Source organism: Gobio gobio, assembly GCF_949357685.1.
Source record: "Gobio gobio genome assembly, chromosome: 4".
Lineage (NCBI taxonomy): Eukaryota > Metazoa > Chordata > Actinopteri > Cypriniformes > Gobionidae > Gobio > Gobio gobio.
The window spans coordinates 48,815,322-48,841,891 of NC_137100.1; the positions used below are offsets into that span (position 1 = coordinate 48,815,322).

General features: G+C 36.4%; 1 protein-coding gene and 1 long non-coding RNA gene across 2 annotated transcripts in view; one reads left to right on the forward strand and one right to left on the reverse strand.

The window, feature by feature from the left end:
• Window positions 1-391: 391 nt before the first annotated feature.
• On the reverse strand, window positions 392-5,276 carry LOC307125749. The gene is made up of 6 exons (XR_013816418.1): window positions 4,675-5,276; window positions 4,121-4,258; window positions 3,104-3,156; window positions 2,283-2,449; window positions 1,493-1,728; window positions 392-918 (listed from the first exon to the last, which is right to left on the reverse strand). It is a non-coding gene; the product is annotated as an uncharacterized lncRNA (long non-coding RNA).
• Window positions 5,277-5,816: 540 nt separating this feature from the next.
• LOC307124504 (histo-blood group ABO system transferase 2-like) overlaps window positions 5,817-26,570 on the forward strand; it is a gene marked incomplete at its 5' end in the record, with an annotated part of 29,959 nt that continues 9,205 nt past the window's right edge. Inside the window, one exon of the mRNA XM_079813736.1 lies at window positions 5,817-5,902. Within this exon, the coding sequence (XP_079669862.1) occupies window positions 5,817-5,902 (86 nt within the window). The remainder of the gene's footprint in view (window positions 5,903-26,570) is intronic.

Consider the following 26,570-nt stretch of genomic DNA (forward strand, 5'->3'; position numbering starts at 1 on the left):
GCCTCAATTATTTCACCATGTTTTGATTTCTTTTGATGTCTGCCATTTAATTCCCAATATCTGAACATTTCATCATCTGAACTTTTAATTCCAATATACTCTTTCTTGAGTTTGGACAAGGTACACTGTTAGACATTTATAAGAGATTTTACAGTAACTTACTGGCAACACTGTTGCCAGTAAGTTACTGTATTTGAGATTTACAGTACAATAACCGCATTTCAGTTTACAGTAACTACATGTTACTGTAATTTTGTAATACAGTACTGTTACTGTAAACCTTGGTTAACAGTGCATTAATCCTAATCCTATTCAATAATTAATACTTACTGAATTACATTAATTCTTACATTAATCTATCCTACAGAAGTAATCCAAACAGAAAATTATTATGAAATATAAAATTCTTTATTTAAAACATTTTAAGTGCTTTAACTTAAACATGTAAATGTGTGGAAAAAGTTCACTTTAAAACATCCTCGAATCAAATCTTATTTTCAGAAAATCATGTATCACTTATTTTACATTTTATTTACATTTACATTTATGCATTTGGCAGACGACTTGCATTGCATTCAAGATACACATTTTACATTTTGTCAGTTCTTGCTTTCCCTGGGAATTGAACCCATGACCTTGCTAGCGCCACACACTATTGTTTGAGCTACAATTTTAAAAACTCTGCAGAAAATAGTTGGTAGAATACTGTAAATAGTTGGTTGAAGAATACTGTAACTTTGGTGCAAAATACACATATACATGAATAAAATATAAACAAAGAGCAAATTAATTCTGAAACAAGTTATCACAACACAACACAAACACAAGTTTCATGTCTGTACCGATCTGTGTCATCTTCCACATTGGATGATTTCAAACAGGAACCAGGATTCTGCTCCATTATGGCAAGAAGTCCCTCTAGATAAGAATGATATGAAGTTAGTCATACAATTTGAGTATACACAAACATTTTACACTGTTGGAATTTAATAAAAAATAATAATCTCATTACAATTCATCATAATGGTAAAATACTATTTTATAGACAGTTAACACTTTGAGGTACACCTAGCTCAACGTATGCTGTCTAGTCTAATTCAGTCCTGCAATGCCTTCATGAAGATGTGAAATGAAATGTTCAGTTTTTGTTTTAGCTGGTGATTCAATGTTATGAATATTTTGAAGAATGTACTTTGTAGTGATGCTGAACCTGATTGCATATTAGAGAGGTGTCTCTGTTATTAGCTTAACAAAATTGATATTGAGTAAAAAACTAAAGAAAACTGTTAGTACATAATAGTAGCAGCAGCACAAACTACATGCTCCAAAAAAGTAATATTACTGAATCACCTCAACATGATTTCACAAACTATTTAATCAAAAACAACAATGTAACCTTTTATTGCAGGATGGATTACATGTGTACTGCATTAGCTTTAGTAAGGTATCCTCAAACTTAATGCTGCATTCACACGGGACGCTTCTCATTTACTTTGAATGGTTGACGTCATGCGTTGCTGAACTGAATTGTGGGTTCCGTCGCGTCGCTTCACTCACGTTGCAAGCGGCAGAAGTTGAAAGGTGTGTTGGACATCAGCTGTGGCCGGATGCAACCAATCGGCGAGAGTAGCCGCGTGCAGGCGGGGAGGAGCTGCAAACGGAGACGTGAAGTCTGACACTTTCTGCTTCCCGCAGTGATGCTTGCACTGTGTTTGCACACTTTATCAGCTGAAGTGAAATAAATGCAATATTTGTCAATGCACAGATGTTTCAGAGACATTTTTTGTCATGTAATACTTTATGCACTACTTAATACAGCGTGTGTTTGTACAAGAATAAAGTTAACATACAAGCCTAAACTATCAATGAAGTGGGGGTCTATGTTTTTCATCTGTTTTATTTTGATAAACATGACAATATAACAACGCAACTACATGAAAAGAGATTTAACTGTTATAAAAAAAGAGATTTGTGCGCATTAGAGGAACTGAAGGTTTTAGAATAAACACGAAACACATGTGATCGCTGTCATGCGGAGAATCTGGCCAATCGTGGAACAGCTGTGTCATCAAAGTCCGTGCAGTCGCTCTGGAGAAACTGCACCGGCTGTATTAGCCGACTGCTCTCGAGTCGCTCTCGAGGTGCTTTGATGCCATACGTCACTGTCACGTGGCGTTGGCGCTGTCTCAGGTCAGACAAAGTTTCTAACCGGCATGACGCCCTGTGTGAATGCAGCGTAAGTGTCTGTGTACATTACATATCCTATTAAAAAAGTGTCTCACCTAGTCCAAGTTTTTCCATTCAAACTCCATTAGGTGGCGAAGGAAGGATGACACTCTGTTGTTGATTACAGTTGTCTTCCTGTTCACAACTTCCCCGGTCTTCCGACTCACTCTGGTTTTGGTGGTGCATCTTGTTCCCTCCTCTGGGTTTTTCCTCACGAAAAAAACTTAAAGCAAGAGAAAATTAAGAGAATAAAGATATTTTAAATTTCATCACCCTTAGTGCCTTTGCTTTAAATGTTTTTGGTAACACTTTAGAATAATGGTCCGTCATTAAACGGATAGTTCACCAAAAAAAAAAAAAAGTAAATTCTGTCATTTACTCGCCCTGTTGTTCTAAATCTTTTAAAGAATGTTTGTAAACAGACAATTTTGAGGCACCATTCACTTCCATGGTAGGAAAAAATTACTATAGAAGTGAATGGTGCCTCAATCTGTTAGGTTACAAACATTCTTCATCTTCTTTTGTGTTCAGAAATGTATTCAGGTTTGCACTTGAGCAACATTATTCTAAAGTTTTGCCATGTTTTTTTCATAAATTATATTTCATCTGCCAAAATCATCCAAAAATTGTCCAGGACTGCTTCAATTCCAGAAAATAAAATTATAATCTGTCAGTCCTGGACAAACACAGTTTTGGATTATTTTAGATAATATAATTTATGAAAAAAAAACATGGTACATGGCTAGTTACAGCTAAAAAGAGGTGGAAAAACTAAATAATTTTGTGATTCTGTTAAACAGACCCGACTAAAACATACAAGAAAAACTTTGAATTATCAGTAATATGTGGAGAAACAAAGAGGACTAACGTTACTTACCGTTGTATGAGTTCCAGTGTCGCACAGCACAGGCAGGCTCCTGGTATTCTTATCTAAAATGTAAAATAAATAATGTCAATCCAAATGTAAACTTTGTTTGTTAACGACATTATTTTTGCAACTAGTGGCCAACGTTAATTTACTAACTAACGTCGTCCTAAATGTACGCTTAATATGCTCGATAAACAAAATCTTCATGGTATTGGTAAAGTTAATTCAATAAACTCACTAACGTTAAGTCTTTTTAAAAATAAAACGTTAGGTTTATGTTACCTCAGTTTTAGTACCAAAGCTGAAGCAAATGATAACCTAACGTTATGTAAAGTATGTTGTCCGGGCCGTGAGCTCTCTCCTCGGGCAGTAACGTTACACACGACGCTGGCTGCACTGGTTCCTAATCTAATTCAATAAACTCATTTTTTTTAAATAAAACGTTAGGTTTGCCTCAGTTTTTAACAGCAAAGTTTAAGCAAATGATAACCTAACGTTATGTAAAGTATGTTGTCCGGGCCGTGAGCTCTCTCCTCGGGCAGTAACGTTACACACGACGCTGGCTGCACTGGTTCCTAATCTAATTCAATAAACTCATTTTTTTTTAAATAAAACGTTAGGTTTGCCTCAGTTTTTAACAGCAAAGTTTAAGCAAATGATAACCTAACGTTATGTAAAGTATGTTGTCCGGGCCGTGAGCTCTCTCCTCGGGCAGTAACGTTACACACAACGCTGGCTGCACTGGTTCCTAATCTAATTCAATAAACTCTTTTTTTTTTTAAATAAAACATTAGGTTTGCCTCAGTTTTTAGCAGCAAAGTTTAAGCAAATGATAACCTAACGTTATGTAAAGTATGTTGTCCGGACTGTGAGCTCTCTCCTCGGGCAAAACTTACAACGCTGCACCGGTTCCTAATCTAATTCAATAAATTCATAAAACGTTAGATTTACCTCAGTTTTTAGCACCAATGCTGACAAGCTAAAATTGGGGTGCAGACAACCGCGGATAGTACAAATCACACTTACCTTGCTTGTTTGCCGTTCTCACGGGGGATGAAAAAATCTTCGCAGGGTGTCCGGACACAGCTCACATGTTCTCTGGAACCGTGAGCTCTCTCCTCGGGTGAAACTTTCCACGCTGCACTGATGGTTCCTAATATAAATCTAAAGCAAATCCTGTCGATCCCTATTGTGCCAAATAGGCCGTTGTGGTAAATACAGTATTATACTTTATTTTTAAAAAATACAGGAAATCACTGTATTTGGTGTTTGACGTCATAGAAAATACCCATGATGCAACGGGAATTACAGTTATTTACTGTAAAGAGAATTTACAGTATTATACTGGGTGATATATAGTAAATAACTGTACAAATTACAGAAATGTCTAACAGTGTAGGCTCAACTTTTTCACTCCATAAAGCAAACAATACGTCACTAGAAATTTTCCCTTTCATCCCGAGGAGATTATCTGAATATTCACAGATTGTACAGTAATGGGACTATTGAAGCTATTTAAAACCTTCTAAATTCTGTTTCATGCAATTCCTTCAACCATTAAACAATGAAAACAGACTTACCCAAAGAAGGTCAGCTTTAATCCATTCACAAGATCAACTGTGAAAAAATGTCCTCATTCTTACACAGATCAAAGTAAATTTCAGACAATTCACTGCAAGGGATCCCGGGTTTCAGCACCATCTGTAAGAGTGGACTCCTGTAGATGGTTCAATCTACAGGGTTGCCAGAGACTAAAGAAACGTTATCAGAAAGATGGAAGAAAACTGTACATTTCTTGTCTATTTCCACCCACTGCAACTCATACCAACGACGGAGATAAGCGCAGTTACAATAGCAAAATATGTGGGAGAGCGTTGCTATAATATGACTATATTGTATTGCAATAGGGAGCACTTCAAAGTCAACACTAAATCAAAGCTAAGTATTTGTAATAGAAAGGATTTAATGACAAAATCTGGTTATGGTTACACTTAAAATAGTTTCAAAATGGATGGATGAGATGATAAACTTATACCATTAATCGTACAGCATGAATACAATGTTACCTGAGAGATAGAGAGAGAGAGAGAGAGAGGGGGGGGGGGGGAGAGTGGGGGAGAGAGAAGAAGAGAGCAAAGACAAGAAGCCCAGATGACTTCAAGAGCCAGAGGAAAAGAAAGAGAGAGAGAGACACAGTTCCAATCCTTTTATCTATTCCTTGACCATGTGACTGAAACCAAATGTATTCTTTTAAACTGACCAATCAGACCAAACTTCCCCCACTGTCACACAAAAAGGTGTGGCACCTCATGTGGCCTACAGGCCTGCCTTTTGTCTTCCAGGTCCTTGTGATAAGCAAATGTGTTGAAAACAGTAAAGCACATTTCTTTGTTGGATTTCAAATATCAAATATCAAATATCTTTGATTATTTTCAATCCTTTCATATTCATGAGTTTCACAGTATATATGTTAAAATAGTAAAAGAGAGTTCAAATAGACAAAAAGTCTTGTCCCTGAAGACTTTGGGGCTTATTATGTTCTCGTCGACTACTGGCTTTGAGATTTGTCAGACAAAGTTTGCTATTTGAGCATCATTTACTTCTCTTATAGCCCCACATGGTGTGTCTATTTGACTCTGAAATCACCATGGTAACACACTCCTCCTTCTCTGATCTAAATCTCTCTTCCTCTTACTCAACCTCCATTTTAGTCTATAGCTTAATGTCATTGTGGACACCAGGAATAATGGCACACCATAAGAATCTTGTTTTCATGACTCTTCTAGTCTTTGGGATGGTATTGAGTGGGTATGTAGTGACTCTTTATCACTATTTGTTGGTTTGGCTTTGTATTGGTTTGAGCCCTTGAGTAATTTTTCAGAAGTTGGTAACTTTACCACTGCTAGACACTGCTAGTGGCCCAGGGTAGTATGTAGGCTACATGTTGATGGGGTTTTTTTTTTCATAGAGAACAAAATAAGAAATGCATAACAAATACAAAAGTGATGCCCTTGAAAATACAAATGTTAAATGTTTGATTAAACACAAATACACTATTATCATTTAATTTGTAGATTATACATGTTCGTATTTTACATGATCTTAAATGAGTATATATAAAGTTTAAAATTTGTTTTGAATTTTGTGTGTGTTGAAACATCATGGAAGTCTTTTAAAAATTTTCATTTAGCCTTACAAAAAAAATGGTTAATGTATGCCTTTATACTGGATCAGGAGTTTGTGTAATAGGTTAGATAACATGTTTGCATATAGAAATCTCCAGTTGTTGCCATATCCAAATGGAAACTTTTAAGTTTGCTGACATATGTAACTTGCTTAGCTAGTTACACCAGTTCAGTTCTAGACCGATCTTTGTCTGCCGGTTTCATTCACATGATACAAATAGTGTAAATACTACAATGCCCATCACTACTATTGGCACCCTTGGAAAATATGAGTATAATATGAAATATGAATATAAAAATTGCGCCAAAATTAAAAAATCTCTGGAAGATATCACTGAACATTTATTTAACCATAGCAAAAGTAAATTTCTTACTTAAGTTTATTTTTCCATCTCTGTTTTTTGTGTTTATTTAAAATAATACAAATCCGATATTATTTTAATCTTATATATGTTATTTAACAGTTGAGATCGTTCTTTAATGCTGATCTAACAGCAGAAGACACGAGACGCGATTTAAATCCCAGTTGTGCAAATGGGGTGCGTTGTAGCACTGCGTTACAATGAGCCCCTATTAGAAATATGCCACTATATTCTATACTTTTATGAATTCTTTTGAGAAACCATGAGAAAAAGGTGAATAATCACAGAGTTAATGTTCAGAAATTATTCATTATTATTATGTTTTGAACTATGCTGTATAGCTGTATTTAGCGATGTGTTTGTTGTCAAACTCAAAAATGAGTATATTTTTAAATGACAAAAAAATGCTATTATTTTATTTTAAAAAGTTAATAAATGTATTTTGTTGACAAAATATTTTAGTTTGTCTTGCAAATTTTTTGATTATGTCAGATAACATTTTAAGCTGTCATTTGGTCATGTTACATTGTGCCCCTCACATGTTAAAGGTCCCATGGCATGAAATTTTCATTTAATGAGGTTTTTCAACATTAATATGAGTTCCCCTAGCCTGAATATTGTCCCCAAGTGGATAGAAATGTTGATCGGTGTAAACCCGAGTTCTGGCTGTCTTTCTCTGCCTTTGAGAAAATGACAGGCCAGACTAGCCAATCCTGAAGTCTCCTGGTTTGACGTCCAAGCAGGAACGGTTACCTCCCTTTCCTCCGCCCAGAGAATCTGGCACGCCCATGCAAGCGATCATTGCTTATGAACGAGTGAACGCTGGCAGTTTCTCAGTGTTTGGATGTACAAATGAAAACAGAAGTCTTTTTTCAGTTCCTTCTGATCTGCGATCAGTGATTTCTGATGTGTAGCTAATTATTTATTATTCGTGCACACGCAGCGGCTTCTCTCTCTCCAGACAGAACGGTGTTTTCGTGTTTTCTATCTTGTGAGTCAATGTTTTTGTACGTCCTCGTCGCGTCTATCTGTTCTAAAATGTGCATACAGTCGTTTCTGCTCAACATCAGCAGAGTAACATCTCTTTAGAGATTAACCTCACGCACGCCGAAGCTCGGGCTGCACTGGCCGGTCGGCCTTCAACATCCCCGACCCCCAGTACTGCATCTCGCCCACAGCGGAGGCACCAAACGCGGCGCGAGATTAAGCAGAAGGGGGGTAAGCGTGAGGGTATACGGGCTAGCCAGCTATCCCCACAATAAACTGGATTACATTCGATTACTTTTGTTGTGTCTTTGTTTGCGCTGTGTACTCAATGCGCGTCACTGACGCTTTTCATATGATAGGAACATATCTAAAAATAATGCTATTATCAACACTTACTTGTAACTCGTTAATCTCGACTGCTGTAATGGTACTTTGTATGTGTTACAAAGTTGGTAATAATGATGAAGACGGACTCTGTGTGACTGGGACTCGTGTTTATTCAGAACTCTCAAATACAAACACAATAAACTCGCGCTGACAGCTCTCTCATAACTCAGTAGTTACTATAAATAACTTTGTTAGCAATCGCTGTGCTCAGTCTCTGGTACATTAGTGATGTCCGGTTCGCGAACGATCTTTCTTTTGAACCGGTTCTTTTTAGTGAACCGAACCAATTCACCAAATCGGACTGAATCGTTCTGAACGATTCGCGTCTCCAGTCAGCGCTGATCCATAATTAACTTTCTGACATGAGTGACAGTCCCTCCGACTAGAAATAGACTAATAACCTGAAGTATATGCTGTAACTACAACAGTTCACTGATCTGAGACTGACAGAACTGATGTGAAGTGAACTCTGGTCCATCCGTCTCTCTGGTACCCCTTTTCCACCAAGGCAGTGCTAGAGCTAGTCCAGAGCCAGAGCTAGTCCCAGTTCATAGTTGATTCGACTGAGGAGCCTTCTAAGAACCGTTTGCTTTTCCACATGCTGAGAGCCACAACAGAGCCAGGTCTTACGTCACTGTGTACGTCTCATCTTTCTCAGCAACGCTAGCGAGGCAGCGGCAGTGTTGCCATGTCTGCGGTTATGCCACAGGCTTTTTTTCATGACCGCGGCTTGAAGCGACCCCAATTGTGTAATATTTAGCCCCGGGAATGCGAATTTTAGTAGGCAACCATGCCAAAAAAACACATATTTTACCCCCAAATGTGATTTTTACCGGGGAAGCCCACCTGAAACGCGATTGGGCTTGTTTTGAGTAGCAATTGGGCGGGTTTTGTTGTGAAAACCTGGCAACCCTGGGCAGCGGGAAACACAAACACCCCAGGCTTGTTCGAGATGCATCGCCGCTGCGCACACCGATCCACGTGTGATAAAAAACGCATGAGTGAATCAAAAGCATAAGGAGTCGTATGCTCTCGCTGGACTCGTTATCATACGGCGATCGGTCTCTGCACAGCACCGCTGCGAACAAGCCTTCCATCAACAATGCAAACGTTGCGTTACTGTTGATTCCCATGGCTTTACGATCCTACATCGGCATCAAAACACAACGAAAACACAGCGGATCCAACGGATTCATGCAGTTCGCCGTAATTTGTATAGACGGAGATTACAAACGAGCAGCAGCTGTTAGCTCCATTAGCTGCTATTTCAACAATGGCGGATCTCAAGTTTGTGTTGGTCTTGTTGACACCGCCCCCAGCGCCTGACGTAATCGGTTCTTACTTCTAGCCCTGTTCTAGCCCAGCAATGTTTTGGTGCTACTTAAGAACCACTTTTCCAGGCTCGGAGATGGGGCTTTGGCTGTGGAAACACAAAGAACCAATTTGAAACTAGGCTCTGGCTCCGATCTAGCTCTAGCTCTGCCTTGGTGGAATAGGGGTATGTCAGCAGCTGGTGCCTGCTCGTGCCTCGTAGACCTCGTTAAACCACGCCCCCTCCCCCCTGTCAGCCAATCACAACAGTGGGCGTTTTTACTGAAGTCTCACAGCAGACACGCCTCTTGTAACAGGGCATTCAGCCACAGGGCAAACATCAGTATTGAAAAAATGCCTTTTATTTCTAAATTATGACATTTTATGATGTAAAAATCATACTAACAATATAAGTACACCTCAGGAAACATTATAAAATAATAGAAAAATGCCATGCCATGGGACCTTTAATGTTTCCCACCTATGGGGCATGTTGTCACATTTCACTTCCATTCTTTCGGGATAAATCAAGAAAAAAAGTATACCCTGTATTAATGAAACAAAACCACATATTTGTACTAGACATGTGTGCAATTAATGTGGGAAAAACAAAACATGTTGTGCCCCGCTCTCCCCATATTCCATTCATATTTACGTTTTTTTAAGCACACTAGGGTGACTAGTGTTACAATACTAGTGTTGATCAAACTCGCGAAGGAGAAGGAAAACTTGGAACAGGAACTTTAATGACAGAACTCACAGGGAACACTCAGAAACACCAGTATATGGGAAAGAGAACCGACAAACACTGAAGGAGAACTCAAGAGTAAATACACAGGGCAGACAAGGATAACCAGGTGAATTACATTACTAATTAACAAGACACAGGTGATGGAATGAACTCATGATGACAAAGGTGAGGAGATGGCGGTGATGGCAAAACTGAACAAGGGAACTAACTCAAAGACAAGCAAAACAGACTAGACATGTAACAACTAGGAGCATATAATTGTCCAGCCATGACTTCCTGTTCCAGTACTAATATGAGGAAACACAAAGGCCATCTTTCATCACAATGAGTAAAACCAAAGAATATAGTTCTGATGTGCAGCAAAAGATTGAGCCGCACAAAATAGAAAGTGGCTGTAAGAAAATAGCTAAAGCATTGAAAATCCCCATTTCACCATAATGGCAATATTTAAGAAGTTCCAATCAACTAAAGATGTTACAAATCTGAGTAAATTGAGTAAATCATAGTAAAAGTTTTTAGAGTGCATCGAAGATGAACTGAAGCCTAATTGTGCTCATATTTGCTTTGTAAATAAATTTGTTATTAATGGCCAGTATGTGCCATGATTTGATTGGTGGCAGGGATTTTTCTTTCTGTAGGTTACACCGATGCGCCAGTATGTGACGACAAACGACTGTCTTTATGAGTCTTTGAATCATTTACTTATTCATACAAGAACTGTGTTCTGTTCTGCATAGAGACAATAGAGACGCAAGCTGTCAGTTCGGTTGTGGCTTTGTTTCACTTGTTCGTTGGCGGAGCAAAAATAAAAACTGTCAATAACTTGTCTAAAATATAAGTTGCTCAATATTAACTTATATTTAAATTATTGAGCTGTTTCATGAAGATGATGTCACACTCACTTTCAGTCATGTTGTTTGTATGAATATCAGCTGATATTCGGAACAAGATAATCTTGCTTCAATATTATTGAATATTTCTGATAGTAAATGTTATGTGTAAAATGTGCAAGTAGCCTGTTGAAAAATCTTACGGGTGTGGAACGGCATGAGGGTGAGAAATAAATTACATTATTTTCATTTTTGGGTGAACTAACCCTTTAAGTTATGTGTGACGAATCTGATGATATTTATTTTAGTACACTTCACCAAAAACCACACTACAATTTAGATAAGGATATATGTGACTGTAACGGTGGCTGTTTCAGAGGAAAGAGAGTAGGATCCATATATGCAGCAAATATTAATTCAAACAAACATAATAAAAGTAAATCTAGGCAAAACCAAGCAGCAACCTCCCGCAGTTTCTCTTGAAACCAATACGGAAGTGACATATACTGCAATTCATCAACTGGCCACTAGGGACATGCTCCAGAAGGGAGCAGAATCTCATTGAGCCCCATGTTAGAATGGCCAACTTTACAGCAGAATAAAACATACACTCTAAGAAGAAAAGGTTCAAAAATGAACCTTTTGAGGTTCCTGGAAATTGCAACTGTGGGGGAACCTTAAAGGTTCATTTTTGAACCTTTTGGAAAAGGTTCTAATTGGAACCTTCACTTAAAGGTGCATTAATGAACCGCATGGGTTCCATTTTGAACCTTTTTAGACACGCTTTTAGCATGCATGCATGTTTGTTGTTGTTATTATTATTATTATTATTATTATTATTATTATTATTATTATTATCCATTACTTTAATCTCATTTCACAACACATACCAAACATATTATTCTCCATTAAATATTTATTTTATATAGGCATATACAATTTTTAGCACTGGATACAAAGTACAAACGAAGACTTATTAAAACTAATATAGAATATAGAATATTCTTTCATGAAAAAAAATAAATAAAAAAAATAATTGAATGGAACTGAATATTCACAGTATTTAGGGGAAAAATACAACCCATTTCATGTATTTACATGCATTTACACACCCACACACTTTTGGTTATATATTTATATATATTCAGAAAATATTAATGCTTACAACAACCCATTCCATGTATTTATATATTCCAATATATATATATATATATATATATATATATATATATATATATATATATATATATATATATATATATATATATATATATATATATATATATATATATATATATATATATATATATATTCAGTCAAACAAAAAAATGGCCATTTTAATCACGGTGGGTGGTATTTTGGTTTCTGCGTTATGCCACATTAAAAAACTTTTCAACAAATATCAGGGTGTTTCTCATCTTTGCAGCATACTCAATGTTGAAGATGAAGTGTATTGCCATTAAAAAAAACAAGAGCCATGGTCAATCATCCACTTCACAGACCTTCGCCCCTTCCACCCAAGACACGTCCCTTTATGTACAGCACAGGGTTGGGTTTACGGGATTCCTAAACAAAGAGAGGATAATGTTATATTAGATATAACGATATAGCAGTTAAAATACCATCTGTAAAAAAAAACATTGAAAAAAAAAAGTAAACAAAAAAAAAGGTCATTAAGAAATATATGACTTTGTGACATCATAACTGGTTAAATTTGCCCAATGTTAGAATGTTTTTGTCAAAAACTAATAATGAATGTTTTGGTTGCAAGAACCCTATTATAGTCTGTGCAGGTATGACGTCAGAACCCAGAAGAGTAATTTGCAGAAAAAAAGAAAAAAACAAACATTGTAAAACCCCATAAGAAAATCTCAAGGGAACCAGGGTGTGGGGTTTTGACGTCATACCTGCACCACTCTATAGTGGAACCTGCACACATTCAAGGATAAAGGGCATAAAAACCTACTTTTATAGGTATAGTGTAGGCTACCTCATTGATAAGATATAGAGATCTCGGACTCTCCTTGAATAAAAGTGGAAGCAGCAGGACAGCAACAGCCATTGAGAGACCTTAAATATAAAATTGTGAAAATATCCATGGATATTATGTTAATTGTGAATTGTATATTTATTATAAAACAGAGATTCAGTATACATTTTCATTCATATTCATAATCATTACCTTCAAATCAACATGGTTTTTTTTTCCGCTTCAGCCAAACTCAGCTCAAATATCCACCCCGTCTTCTCTTCTGTTGCACTCATTGATAACTTTCTGTGCCACCAGGGCAAGATTTGTCAGAATGTACTTTTCAATGTTTTCATATATGCTTTCCAACTCTAATACAAGCTATTAACAACAACAACAACAACAACAAAAGTATTAACAAAAATGTACAAATGTTCATTGCTTTGAATACATATTTGGAATTCAATTCTACTCACAATAGAGGGGATTTAAAGGGCTGGATATCATGATAGTATTTATTTTGTGGAATGATGTTTCATGTCTGTCCTCTCATTCCTTGTCCGTCCCATGTAGTCTTGTAAAAGTCTGACATTTGGTGTCCTCTTCAAGCATTCTGTTTTCATTCTCTCCAAGTGGATCCCTATATGCTGTATTCATCTTCTCCTGATTATATCAACAAAAACACATGCACTCATTTAATAACTGTATACTTTAACCTATTCTTAAATTATTTTAATTCGATTTTTCTGTTTGTGACTATTACCTCTTCAAACCTTGGTCTCTTTTGATACATGTCTTGGATTACAGATAGATCCTCAGTCTAAAAAATAAAATAAAATAAAGACATCCATTGCTATAAATTTCTATTAAGGTGTCATATAATGTGGCATACTTCTCTATTAGTTGCCTTCATAGTGTTACATGTCTGTTGGATGTTTTCAAAAATCATATGGTGCTTTGCTGAATCTGCAGCAGACTTATCTCTTCAATGTCAACCAAGGGTGATCTTTCTTTCTTGAATTTGTTCTTAAGCATCTCATGCCATGACTCCTTAAATTAAAAACATTTAATAATTAAATATGTATCACCTTCCAGATAACAATATCAAGGAAGTATTAAAAAACTCTATCATGTTCTTACATATCCCCTTCTTGTCCTGTCTCTCAAGAATTGGTATTTGGTAACAAGGGCTGAACACACCTTGTTATATTGTTCACTTGTTGGAGACCTGGGGAAAAAGAGAGATAAAAATTGTCATCCATCATGCTCTAAAATGAATAAGTATGCTAAATAAGTTAATTAATTTAGTTTATTATGCTAAATTAATAATTAATTATGCTATATACAATTACCATATATATGTGCACATATGATTAAACAGTGTTTGAATAATTTTTTATCTCCATTTGCTCCGTCCTGTTGAAGAAAAACATTTTTTATTGCCATAGGAAATTTGGGTATAGCTGATAATTTGCTGGCCACACTGTTTGGGCAATGTTATGTGTTGAGATGTTGAGACCCATGTGAAATACCAAATTAAGTCCTACAGAAAAAGACGTAGGCTAATACTGGTTGGACTTTATGGCTCTATGGTGTAATTTTCCCTGAGCAATTGCGCAAAAATAACGCTAAGGTGTTTACAATTAAAATGAATAAAGTAAATTAGTTAATAATTTTAGTTGAGAACCACTTGTAGCCTATCTTAGGCCTTCAGTTATAGGCTATCCATAAGCCAAATCATAACTCGTTGGCCTATTAGCCTACTATCTTGTTATTTAAATAAATATATCTTACTGCTAAGAGTCACATAATGAGCTCCAACCTTATTATTACACTACACATTATATTATCACAGATATCAAGAAGGTTTATAGATATTTTGACACTTTATTTTGTCTTACCTATATATTCCAGTCGATCCTCTCGTCCATCTGCTGACGTCACACGCATCAAAGTAACGGTTTTTGCGCGAGACAGACCATTGAAGATTCAGTGATTTACGTTGCACAGACAGAAAAGCTTTCACAATTTAATTAGCAAAAAGAAAATAACATGAATTTAATTTGAATCACATTTAGAAACTTAAGTGAAATTAAATTGCTAATGAATTATGTCAGTATTGGCAGAATTAAAGTGGCTAAAAAACAAAGATGGAAAGGTTATTAAGGTTTATGTGTTATAGGCTACAAACAAAAAATTTAATTGTTTCAATTTTCAAAACTTTTCATAATAATAATAATGGGTATATACATAATATTATTATTATTATTATTATTATTATTGAAAATGTAACAATTTTTTTTTTGTTTCAAATAACCAGAACAATATTGTTTTCGTTATGCATAATACAAATAATAATAACAATTATTATTGATAATAATAATAATATTAATAATAGGCAGAATAATATTAATAATAGGCCTAATAATTATTATTATTAGGCTACCCTATTATTATTTTTGATAGGCCTATTATTACTACTTTCTTGGATGGCATTTTGCTAGAATAATCCAAAATTGTGTGGATTATTCTTTAATTAATAGCATGATGTTGCAATAGACTATGCTATATCTTTATATAAAACACTGTAAAAAATTTAAACAATGTAAAAGAGCGAAGGTTTGTAGTAGGGATGCCACAATTCTCAATATAATATTGAACCGTTCGGTACGGCATTCACGGTTCAATACGAGCTTGTGAATTGCGTTTTTTTCGGTTTTGCATTTGCGTTTTGCACGTTAGTGGTAGAGTTATACTCACGGAACACTATAGTTATTCACAATCACGAAAGTTCATTATTTGAATGCGTTTTAACAACTTGCCGGTTATCATGCTCTTTTCCGAGCTGGCACACTAAACGCCTGTCAAACACGTGATTACTGGACTAATAGTCGTCTTACTGCGCTAATACTGTCAAATACACACAAAGTTAACATAAACACAGTCGGTTATGTCTAAAGTGAAAGTAAAATCGGCGCGTGTCTCTGTGATGCGGGCAGGTCTAAAATTGACAGCTGGGGTGAACACGCGGTCCTTAAAGGGACAGTTCACCTCTAAAATGATGTCATTATTTACTCACTCTAATATTGTTCCAAACCTGTATTCATTTCTCCTGTTGAACACAGACAGTTGAATACCAGACAGTTGATGGTAGGCATTGACTTCATATTATTATTTCCTACAAAGGGGGCCAGATCTGTTTGGTTTCCAACATTCTTCAAAATATATTTTATGTCCAACAGAAGAAATAACTTTATTTAGGTGTAAAACAACTTGAGCGTGAGTAATCGATGACAGCATTTTCATTTTTGAGTGAACTATCCCTTTCATGTTAATACAACAACAAAAGACAAAGAGAAAATCACTCACTGCTCTTGACTGAAAAACTTTAATACAGTAACTTTAATAAGAATCAATGTATATTTTATAGAGTATTGCAATAAATTTTTTTATTTTTTCTCCTTAACCTCTTGCTGTTCCTGTCGCCTAAGAATAGAATAGTAAAAAACTGATGTGTCAAGCCATTAGAACCGAACCGAAAACCGTGGTTAAAAACCAAGGTATGTATTGAACTGGGACTTGTATCCCTATAGTTTGTAGTTACACTTTATAATTTACAGTTAAAATCTTCTTTTACTTCTTTTAAGGTTTACTGATTTATAATGTATTGACTTCTCTACAAAAATGTTGCATTTAGCAACCTGAAAGCAGTGTTTTTGTTTCAGGGCTGTAGTGTTGCTTAAAGTCTTTTTGTAAACTAACAGGTAAACAATTATGGAGTGGCTTAAATGATTCAAGTGCTTCAAGGCAATTTTTTAAATCTGAAACTATTAAAAAAGTTCATTCTTGTGCATGTTCAGTATGTTCAGGGGCTAAAAGCAAACCAAAATAGTTCAATCTTTACAGTCCATCTAAGGTTCATAAAGGAACCTTGATAACAGGCCAGGTTCTTATATGAACCCTTCTGCCAGAACAAAGGTTCTAAAATGAACCGACAACATGTGCCAAATAATCAGTGGATCATTATAGAACCTATAGGTTCAACTTTGAACCTTTATTGTAGTTAGAAGTTCATATTTGCACTTTAAAGTTCCTTTTTGAACTCCAAAGGTTCAATCTCTTCTAAGAGTGTATTTACAGTCTGGTACAAATTAAATTGTGGTTTTGGTCTATACAGCTAATTTTGCCCTTCATGACAACTGTGAGGGGGGTGATTTTTTTTATAACTCATTCGTTTACATTATATAAAGCATTAAAGTTCTGCATAATTAAGGGCCTGGCCACTTCGAGTGACAGGTGGATAGACATTTATCTGCTGTAACTTCAGCTCCGCCCACGGCCCGCCTTTTTGCCAATTTTCTGTTATCCGGGAGTGACGAGTGATGACGCGCTGCCAAGATGGCAACAGCCAGCTCGTCCCTACTTTACGCTTCAAAACTGCTCATCAAAATTCTATGGGTGACGTCACAGACACTACGTCCATTTTTTTTACAGTCTATGGGCAAAACTAATAAATCCAGACACGATCAAAGAACGCAAACACAACTGACAACAAGCGTGCACACGTAACATCCATAGAAGGACAAGACCTGACAAAGAACACAGGAACCACAGGGGTTTAAATACACAGGGGCAAACAAGCTTAACAAATTAATTATTATAGTTTTTTGTGAACGTTTATCTAATTCCAACCTCCCATCTATGACTCAAGGATTAATTAGGCCTACCTTTATCCCTAAGCCTAAAAATGTTTTACTATTATTAATAATTGGTGGCCAATTAGTCTTTATATTAGTGATTATAAATGAAATTTCTCAATCAAATTTAAACATGGAACTACGTCTAGATTTGAACTAAAAAGAGGTAGGCTATTACAGGGTTGACAGGGTTGTCCGATATCTCCTTCTTAGGGGCGGAGCTATGGGGTGGCCGCGGCCAAAGAATTTTGTTTATTTAAACGCAGAACCGTCTCTATGTTGCTTCATTCTTTATTCCTCAAGATATAAAGTTAAAGAGGCATATATCAGTCGGCTATACCTTCAGCCTTTGAGTTGAGTTTCCTTTTAGTTTGATCAATTATGGGTTTGAAGGTCTTTAACAATAATGATCCCTAAGTATATTACACTATCTTTTACAGGAATGTTACAAATACTTCACATTTATTCGTTTTAAGATAAAGGCCAGTAAAAATGTTTTTTATATGTGATATAATTGCATTGTTACAGATCGTTTGATATCTATTGATTATGTGTACGTGTCTAACTGAACATTAGCATGCCGTCAAAGGCTGGAGAATCCTTTATTTGTGGTTTTGTTGGTTCATTGCGATTCGGGATCAGACTCGGACATGTATGGGCTAGGGCTCGCAAAGCCCAACGTCCCAGGGCTATGTGTTTTTCAGACGGGCTACCAAAACGTAAGCTCGGCCTTAAAATCTTAAATAGTGAAATAACATTCCTTTCTTAATGTGCGTTCACTCTCTTGACTTAAAGGTCCCACGGCCCAATTTTTTTTTTATTTGATAATGTTTCCTGAGGTTATATTGTTAGTATGATTTTTACATACTACATTTGTAAGTCGCTTTGGATAAAAGCGTCTGCTAAATGACTAAATGTACATCACAAAATGTCATAATTTTGAAATAAAATACATTTTTTCTATCTTGAAATTAGCCCTCTGGCTTGAATGCTCTGTTTCAAGGGGCATGTCTGCTGTGAGACTTCAGTGTAAACGCCCACTGTTGTGATTGGCTGACATCTTTGCATTTGAAATGAGTATTAGCTTATGTGGTAGAGGGGGCGTGGTTTAGCGAGGTCTGCAAGCGTTGCCAGAGAGAGACGGAGAGCTGGAGAAAGATTGCTGAGAAAGTTATATTGTACTGAGTTATTGAGAGCGCTGTGAGCGCGAGTTTATTTTGTTCGTATCTGAGAGTTCTGAATAAACACGAGTTCCAGTCACGCCGACTCTGTCTTCTTCCACCTTATTCTACAAACTTTGTAAATATGTGGAACCCCTCTCGAATACTTTGACTACGTTTTTTTACCATTACAGCTGTCGAGATGAACGAATCGTGAAAGTGTTGATTATTGTAGTGTAGCATTATTTTTCGATCTTTTCCCATCACATGAAAAGCTGCAGTGACGAGCATTGAGTTAACAGGCAGTCTGTTGATCGCGTAAATGCAGTGATCTCGTCATTGCAACGCATTTTCTCTCACAAAATGCTTCCACCACAACTAACAGCAAACACGACATAGATATGAATACAGTAAGAACTTTGTTGTGCAGCATAAGTGTCATTCGTTTTTATGGCAGTTTGGACAAGTGTGCACTGCAGATATACTCGCAACGTGTGACTGACAGCTTCAGCCATTATAAAGACAGTGTTGTTTGATCACTCTCTGTAATCATTTAAATAACAGATTTGTTTAATGCTACTAACAGAAACGATGTGAAGTTGATCGTTTAACGTTACTCACTGGCTTGATTCACTGATGCATAAACAGTAGCCTATTAAACGATTTAGAAAGAAAGTCTGTGTGAACTTGTATAATTAGCTACACATCAAGGGCCGGTTGCACCAGTTGTGCGTAAGTTAGAACTTAGCCTAGTTTTGACGTAAATGGGCACTAAGTTACAACTAACGCACTACTAAATATTTTTGCGTTGCACCATTAAACTTAGTTGAAGCGTAACTCTACGTATAAACTAAATATTTACGGAAGCCTCCGATCAGGAGTAGTGGTTGGAATAATAAAGCAGACTGACTGAACTGCATAATAAGCTCTTGTTTTACATGACAGACTTCAATTCTTTACACATATATGATAATGCTGACATTTACACTTACATTTTAAGAGAGAAAACATTATGTGAATAGATTACTTTATTTGCAGCTCTTCAACACGAAACCATCCAAAACTGTGCGCCGCTGCGTGCATCTGGCATGTCATGATGTCAAATAAAATCAGTCATAAACAATAAATGTAATTTCGTATGTTTTTTTTTGTTTCAGTATTTATTTATTGATCCTTGTTAATGTCGTTTCATATACTGAATGCTTCTGAATGTTATTTATATAAAAGCACTTATGTTATTCATGATTAAGTATATTTAATGGAAACTTATTTTTACCGTTGGTTACTTGAGGCAAAATAAGTTATAATAATGAAGGACACTGAAATTCACGGTATTTCAACACAACTTCTGCTCACGTATTTAAAAGCTGCTATTGGATAATCGAGGGTAAACGTCATATTATGCGACTGCATTACTTTATGGACGACCTACTTGTTACGTTCTGCCTTAAGAACAAATGGTGCAACCGAAAAAGAGTTACAAACTATCTAGAGTTACTAAGCCTCTAGTGTGGACTTTACGTTCCAATTTAAGAAAGAACTGGTGCAACCCTACCCAGAAATCACTGATCACAGATCAGGGATTAATGAACACCGTTACTCACTGTTTGTGGCGGTGCTGTCGAATCCATATGGTAAAGGTCTGTATGTAAAGCCTGTGCTGACATTGTGAAACGGAATCAATTTTCTCCAAATTCTCTGGGCTGGCAAAGCAGAGGAAGGGGAGGTAACCTTTCCCCGTATGACGACATACAGAAAAGATTCCAGATCGGCTCATCTGAGCCAAGTCAATTAGCCGATGATATAACCCTTTTTTTGAAAAACAGTGACCAAATTCCAATTGCAAATTAATATTAATAATTTTTCTAGTGTTTCTGGCCTTTATCTTAAAATGAATAAATGTGAACTAGCAAGTATTTGTAACATTCCTGTAAAAGATAGTGTAACTTACTTAGGGATCATTATTGTTAAAGACCTTTAAACCCATAATTGATCAAACTAAAAGGAAACTCAACTCCTGGCAGCTCCTAAAGGGGAGAGTTCTCCTTACACAGGTGCTGCACTCCCTGCCACACCCACCTTGTGTCGCTGCCAGTAAAGTGTTTCTCTATCTTCTTCTTGTAGACCAGCTTAGCATCTTTGATGCCTCTTTATAGGTTTGCTCTCGTGGTACTGTAGAGAGCCCTGCCTTGAACATATTTAGCTATTATACTTGGAAATTCATCAGCAATAAAAAAACATTTAATAGAGTTGGTTTAATGCTGCCTGTCGCCAATAAATTACTGTACAAAAACACATTAAGAACCATCTCAGTGTAACCACTTAATTTTTTTCATATTATATTATATTATAAAGAATTAAACTGTCCTGGGAGATTTTAATAGTATTTCTTGGTAAAGAAGACTACAGTTAACAGCACTATAAAATGTGCTTAATTTAGTGACTTCTGAATTAACTGTTTTTTATTTAATTTTTGTATCTAATATTTCACTAAGTTACATAAATGGTTAAATAAAAAATGGCACATTAAAGTTAAAAGTTATAATTGCATGATGAATCCACTTTTTTTGTGTGCATTTACATACGCTGTACAGGTAAAGAATGTTTTTGCTCAGGTGACCAAAATGTCCGCCAGAGAAAAGTTTTGCTCAGCGAGAAAAGAAATTAGAGCGAACATTGTTCAAGGGAACATGTGAACTCTTTTCAATTTTCTCTCTCATTTTCAAATCGCCTAATACTGAAGGATGGAGCGGTCCCAACGATAAAGGTCCCAACGTTGGAACCGCAGGCAGTGAGTAAGACTGCTTCAAATGTCTGTTTTTGCCTATGCCCATCAAGTAGCCCAAACATGATCAGGTATTGATCAATGGAGCATGCGATGTATAGTGTGTACATTTGTTTAGCTGGCCACTATATGTGTATGTTTGTGTATTGTAAAAGCACTCCAAACAACAATACACAAAGAGTGGGGAAATATGTTGAACTAAATAAGCGCGCTTCTTATCTCGCGAGATAGCGTTCTCCCGTTCCTGTCTACAACCACGAGGAGGACTTGAGGAGAGAGTTTGATATATTATTAAAAATCTACTGTTGGGTAAGTACATTTTGTAGTATTTGATAAATTTACTTGAGTTTTACTTGTTTAACATGAAGGAACCGAGAGAAATGATGCCCACGTTGTCAACAGAGAATTACTTTGAGGTTTGTCTAGAATTAGCTAGTAGGCTAAACGTTACTTTCAACTTAAACACGTTTAATGATACAGTACAAGTTATTACTGTAACCTATTAATGTAGCCTTTTGAGAGTTTCTTTCAGAAAGTAATGCTTCCATCCCCCACTAACACCCATTTAGACCAGAACATCTTTTATAGAGTAAAATAATATGTAATGCATGTTGATTACATTTTTCTAATGTTTAACTCATGATTCATTCATCTTGTTCCATGTTTTTTTATTTTTTTATTGAGCTGTGAGATCATTTTTTCAATACATTTTGAAAATAAGTGCATGTCATTTACCTCAAAATTTTCCTGTTATTTAAAAAAATAAATATATTCTCTTCCCTCAGATGCTGTGAATAGGTGGACTCTTAGATTGATGCAGCAATGGCAGAACACCCGAATCCCTCTCCAGGACGAACTGTTGGTGATGGTTACAAAAAATTACAAACAAAATAACTACTTTAATGTGTTTAAGGGATAGTTCTCCCAAAAATGAAAATTGTCGTCATTTACTCACCCTCGTGTTTCAAACCTGTATACCTTTCTATGTTCTGCTGAACATAAAGATGTTTAAAGGGTTAGTTCACCCAAAAATGAAAATTCTGTCATTAATTACTTACCCTGATGTCGTTCGACACCCGTCAGACCTCCGTTCATCTTCGGAACACAAATTAAGATATTGTAGTGTAAATCTGATGGCTCAGAAAGGCCTCCATTGGCTCAATGGCACGGTTCACTCTCAAGACCCTTAAAAGGTACTAAAGACGTCGTTACAAAGTCCATCTCACTACAGTGGTTCTAAAATAACTTTATGAATCGGCGAGAATAGTTTTTGTGCGCAAAAAAACCCTAAATAACGACTTGCATAGTGATGACGATTTCAAAACACGCCATCATGAAGCTTCAAAGCGTTATGAATCAGTGAGCCAAATTTCAGCAGTTTGGCGGTTTGACACGCGATCCGAATCATGATTCGGCTCACTGATTCATAACGCTTCGAAGCTTCATGAGTAATTAATGACAGAATTTTCATTTTTGGGTGAACTAACCCTTTAACCCTTGTTTAACCCTCTTCATTTGGGAATTACACTCAGGGTCACTCAGGGTCTACACCCCAGGCAACAAAATGTAATTTTGTAACAAAATTGTAATTTTACTCTGTTTATTAATGTTTTTACTCAACATCTGTACAGTTTTTGGAGAATTTATAATAATTGTTAAATTTATATAAATAAATTAAAACACAAAATCAGTTTATGTAAAATTCACTTTATAAAAGACCCAAATTTCTAACTTTCATTCGTGGGGATAACATGGATAATTTGACATTGTTTAGTGTAAGATTTTTGCCCATCCTTTGGAAAATACAGTTTTATAATAATACAAAAAAAAGACTTTTACCAGTAAATGGCTGCAAAGCTCCACTATTTGCTTACTATTTGACTGACTGAAAGACATTTTTCAGTTGGATTCATATCTAAATGTTATGAAATCACAATTATAACAATTAAAATTAATTAATTTTGTCAAAGTTTAGTTTTTTTTTTGACTGAAATTTTTTTTTTCAATGTTACATTATGACTAGAATCAAACCAGAGTCTTTATAATTTGTCATTTTATTTCAAACATCTGATTTTCTTATAATTCTACAAATTGAATGTACACTTCAGTTACTAACTGTAACAGAACAAAAATTTACAGAAATTAAGTTATATTACATATTGAGTAAAAAATACACAACATGAACATCAAAATGCAATGAACTGAACAACAATAACAAATTGAACAAATATTCCTGTAAGTGTGTGTTTGAGCATGATCATTTTGCATTGTGGATGTTTTATGCATAGTTGGAAGTGTGCCACTTCATTTCTGTATGCGTGTTCTGTGTTGTTTTTGAGGATGAATTTTGTCCATTTTCTAAGCGGCCTGAGTGTGACTTTTTTTGTCACACGAACATAAAAACAAATATCAATCCAATTAATTGTTTTTATTTGTAGATTTAGAGAGTGTTGACAACCGTACAAAGTCTCATGCCATTTGCACAAAGGGAACATTTTTATTTTTATTTGAGCAAACGTCCCTTGGGATCAGAAAAGACCCTAGAAGAATGTTTGTAACCAAGTAGTTCTCACCTCCCATTACCTACCATAATCATTTTTCCCTACAATGGTAGTTAATGGGAGGCGGGACCTGCTTGGTTACAAACAATTTTTAAAACATCTTTGTGTTCAGCAGAACATAGAAATGTGGAATTCATAGGTTTGAAACGTGAGGGTGAGTAAATTAGTTTTAATTTTTGGGTGAACTATCCCTTTATATAATGATAATTCAGTATTTTGTAATTGTTATTTTAGTTTGGTTAATGGATGTTAAACATTAATGAAAGAAGAAAATCTGTGGCTGTTCAAAAACAATAAAATGTTTTTCTAAATCAGAACATGCTTCTTTTTGCTTATGTCCACAAATGTGTTCTTGTCTGTGATGTACACGTGATTAAAACGTTTCATGGACGTTCAGGTCTGACTGGACCGATTTTGAACCTTTTTAGAACCTGTGAAAAGGTGTAAACCAAGACATAATTGATTGCATTTCACGATGTTACACAATGGGTGTGTGATTATTTTATATGCAGGCTTATATATACACACTTAAATTATGCAGCAACACATTTAAACATCCAGAAGACGACACATTTAAACATCCAGAAGACGACGCATTTAGACGTCCAGGGACGCGCAGAAAAGACGTGGTATTCACGGCCAGATGACGTCGAAGACGTCCGTTCAACTTTCATTTTGGAACTATTTTTCAACCATGACGGGACGTGTCGGAGGGACGTCTTTTCAACGGTCATTAAACGTCCTAATGTTTGCTGGGTTCATTCAAATGCGCTACTATTCCATGTCTTTCTATGTAAACACTAGCCTGAGGCGCAAAACCAGTCCGCTTACCACAAATCATGTCTACACAAACCACGCGTAAACACACACACACACACACACGATATAATTAAAGTATAAGGGCCCTATTTTAACGATCTGAAACGAAAGTGTCAACGCGCGAAGCGCAAGTAACTTTGTGGGCGGGTCTCGGCGCTGTTGCTATTTTCCTTGCGGGATAAATGGCTCTTGCGCCCGGCGCAAATCTAAAATGGGTTGGTCTGAAGTAGCTTCATTATTCATAGGTGTGGTTTGGGCGTAACGTGAATAAACCAATCCGAGCGTCATCCAACATTCCCTTTAAAAGCAGGTGGGCAAGTTCCATTATGGATTGCTATTATTATGGCGTAGGCTATTTACCAGGCGCACGCCAGGAGCGGTTCACAGCCGAGGAGACTGATGTGCTTGTAAGAGCAGTGAAAGACAGAGAAGTGAAGTTGTAATGTTGTACATTATGGTAAAGGTGATTTCACAGTCTTTTTTTTTCAGTCTTTCAGTTTTTTCAGTTTTTCAGTCGATTTTTTTTCCTGGTTCTTGACGGACAAACCAATTTGTCAGATGTCCTTATATACATATAGCCTATGTCTTGCCACTATTGGGCAAACAGGTCTTATCCTTAATTATTACAATTAGCCTGAATCATTTGTAAGCTAGATTTATGCCTATTTTTTCACATCTTCGTGGCACACCACAATGATTTCCGTCATCTCGTGTTAATATTTTTTTAGTGTAACAATTTATGATTTGCAAAAATAACTGTTGCATCTGTGTAGGTTACATGAGCAAAGTGTATGCGCGCCACTGACTTTAGACTAGGTTTTTTCTGGTCAGTGGCGCAATTGTTTAATGGAACAGCAAAATAGCACCAGGGATTGTTTGCGCCGGAACACGCCTCCTTTTTTGCGCTGAACCGCCCAGGGAGCGCAAGTTCATTCACTGGTTTAGCGACGTGATTCTGTGGAGGGAAAAGCGCGCTTTGCGCGGGTGCAAAATAGGAATGACACATGCGTCGGTGTACAAAGTCAATTGCGCTGGGTGCAAGATAGGGCCCTAAATGTGTAAATAACACAAGCCGCTACTAAGCATATTATATAGTTAGTGTAACTTATACCACATAGAGATGTCCTGCTCTAGTCGTTTTTGATGTTGCTCCTGTTCAACTTCAGCCTCTGGGTCTGATTCCGGATCATAGATGTATGACTGTATCTGATTAAAAGCCATTTTTTATGTTGAATAAAGTTTTTTCCCGCTTTTAGGGATGACGCAGCTTTCAGACGCACTCAACACAGTAACAGCGGCGCGCGCTCGACATTCTTTAGCTCCGCCCACACGATACGCCCCCAGCCGCACAGCTTTTTTCGGAAAGACTCGGAACAGCGCATCTTCCTTTTATAATTATAATAAAAATAAAGACTTTTCGGAGATATGCAGGATGCAATGCTACTCTATAGGTACTCAAGATTGACATGAGACTGACTGAAACTGAGTGCCCCCCCCCCCTCCCCCCTCCACTGACGTAAGAAACATGCTTTATTACATGGCTGCAAGTGTGCCAACATTTCAAACAACAATTTTACACATGTCGAACTTTAACCTTTAGAAACACGGCCCAAACATTGAACACGGCTGGTTACATCTTCCCTTCTTGTGACTTCTATCTGTCACCGCCACC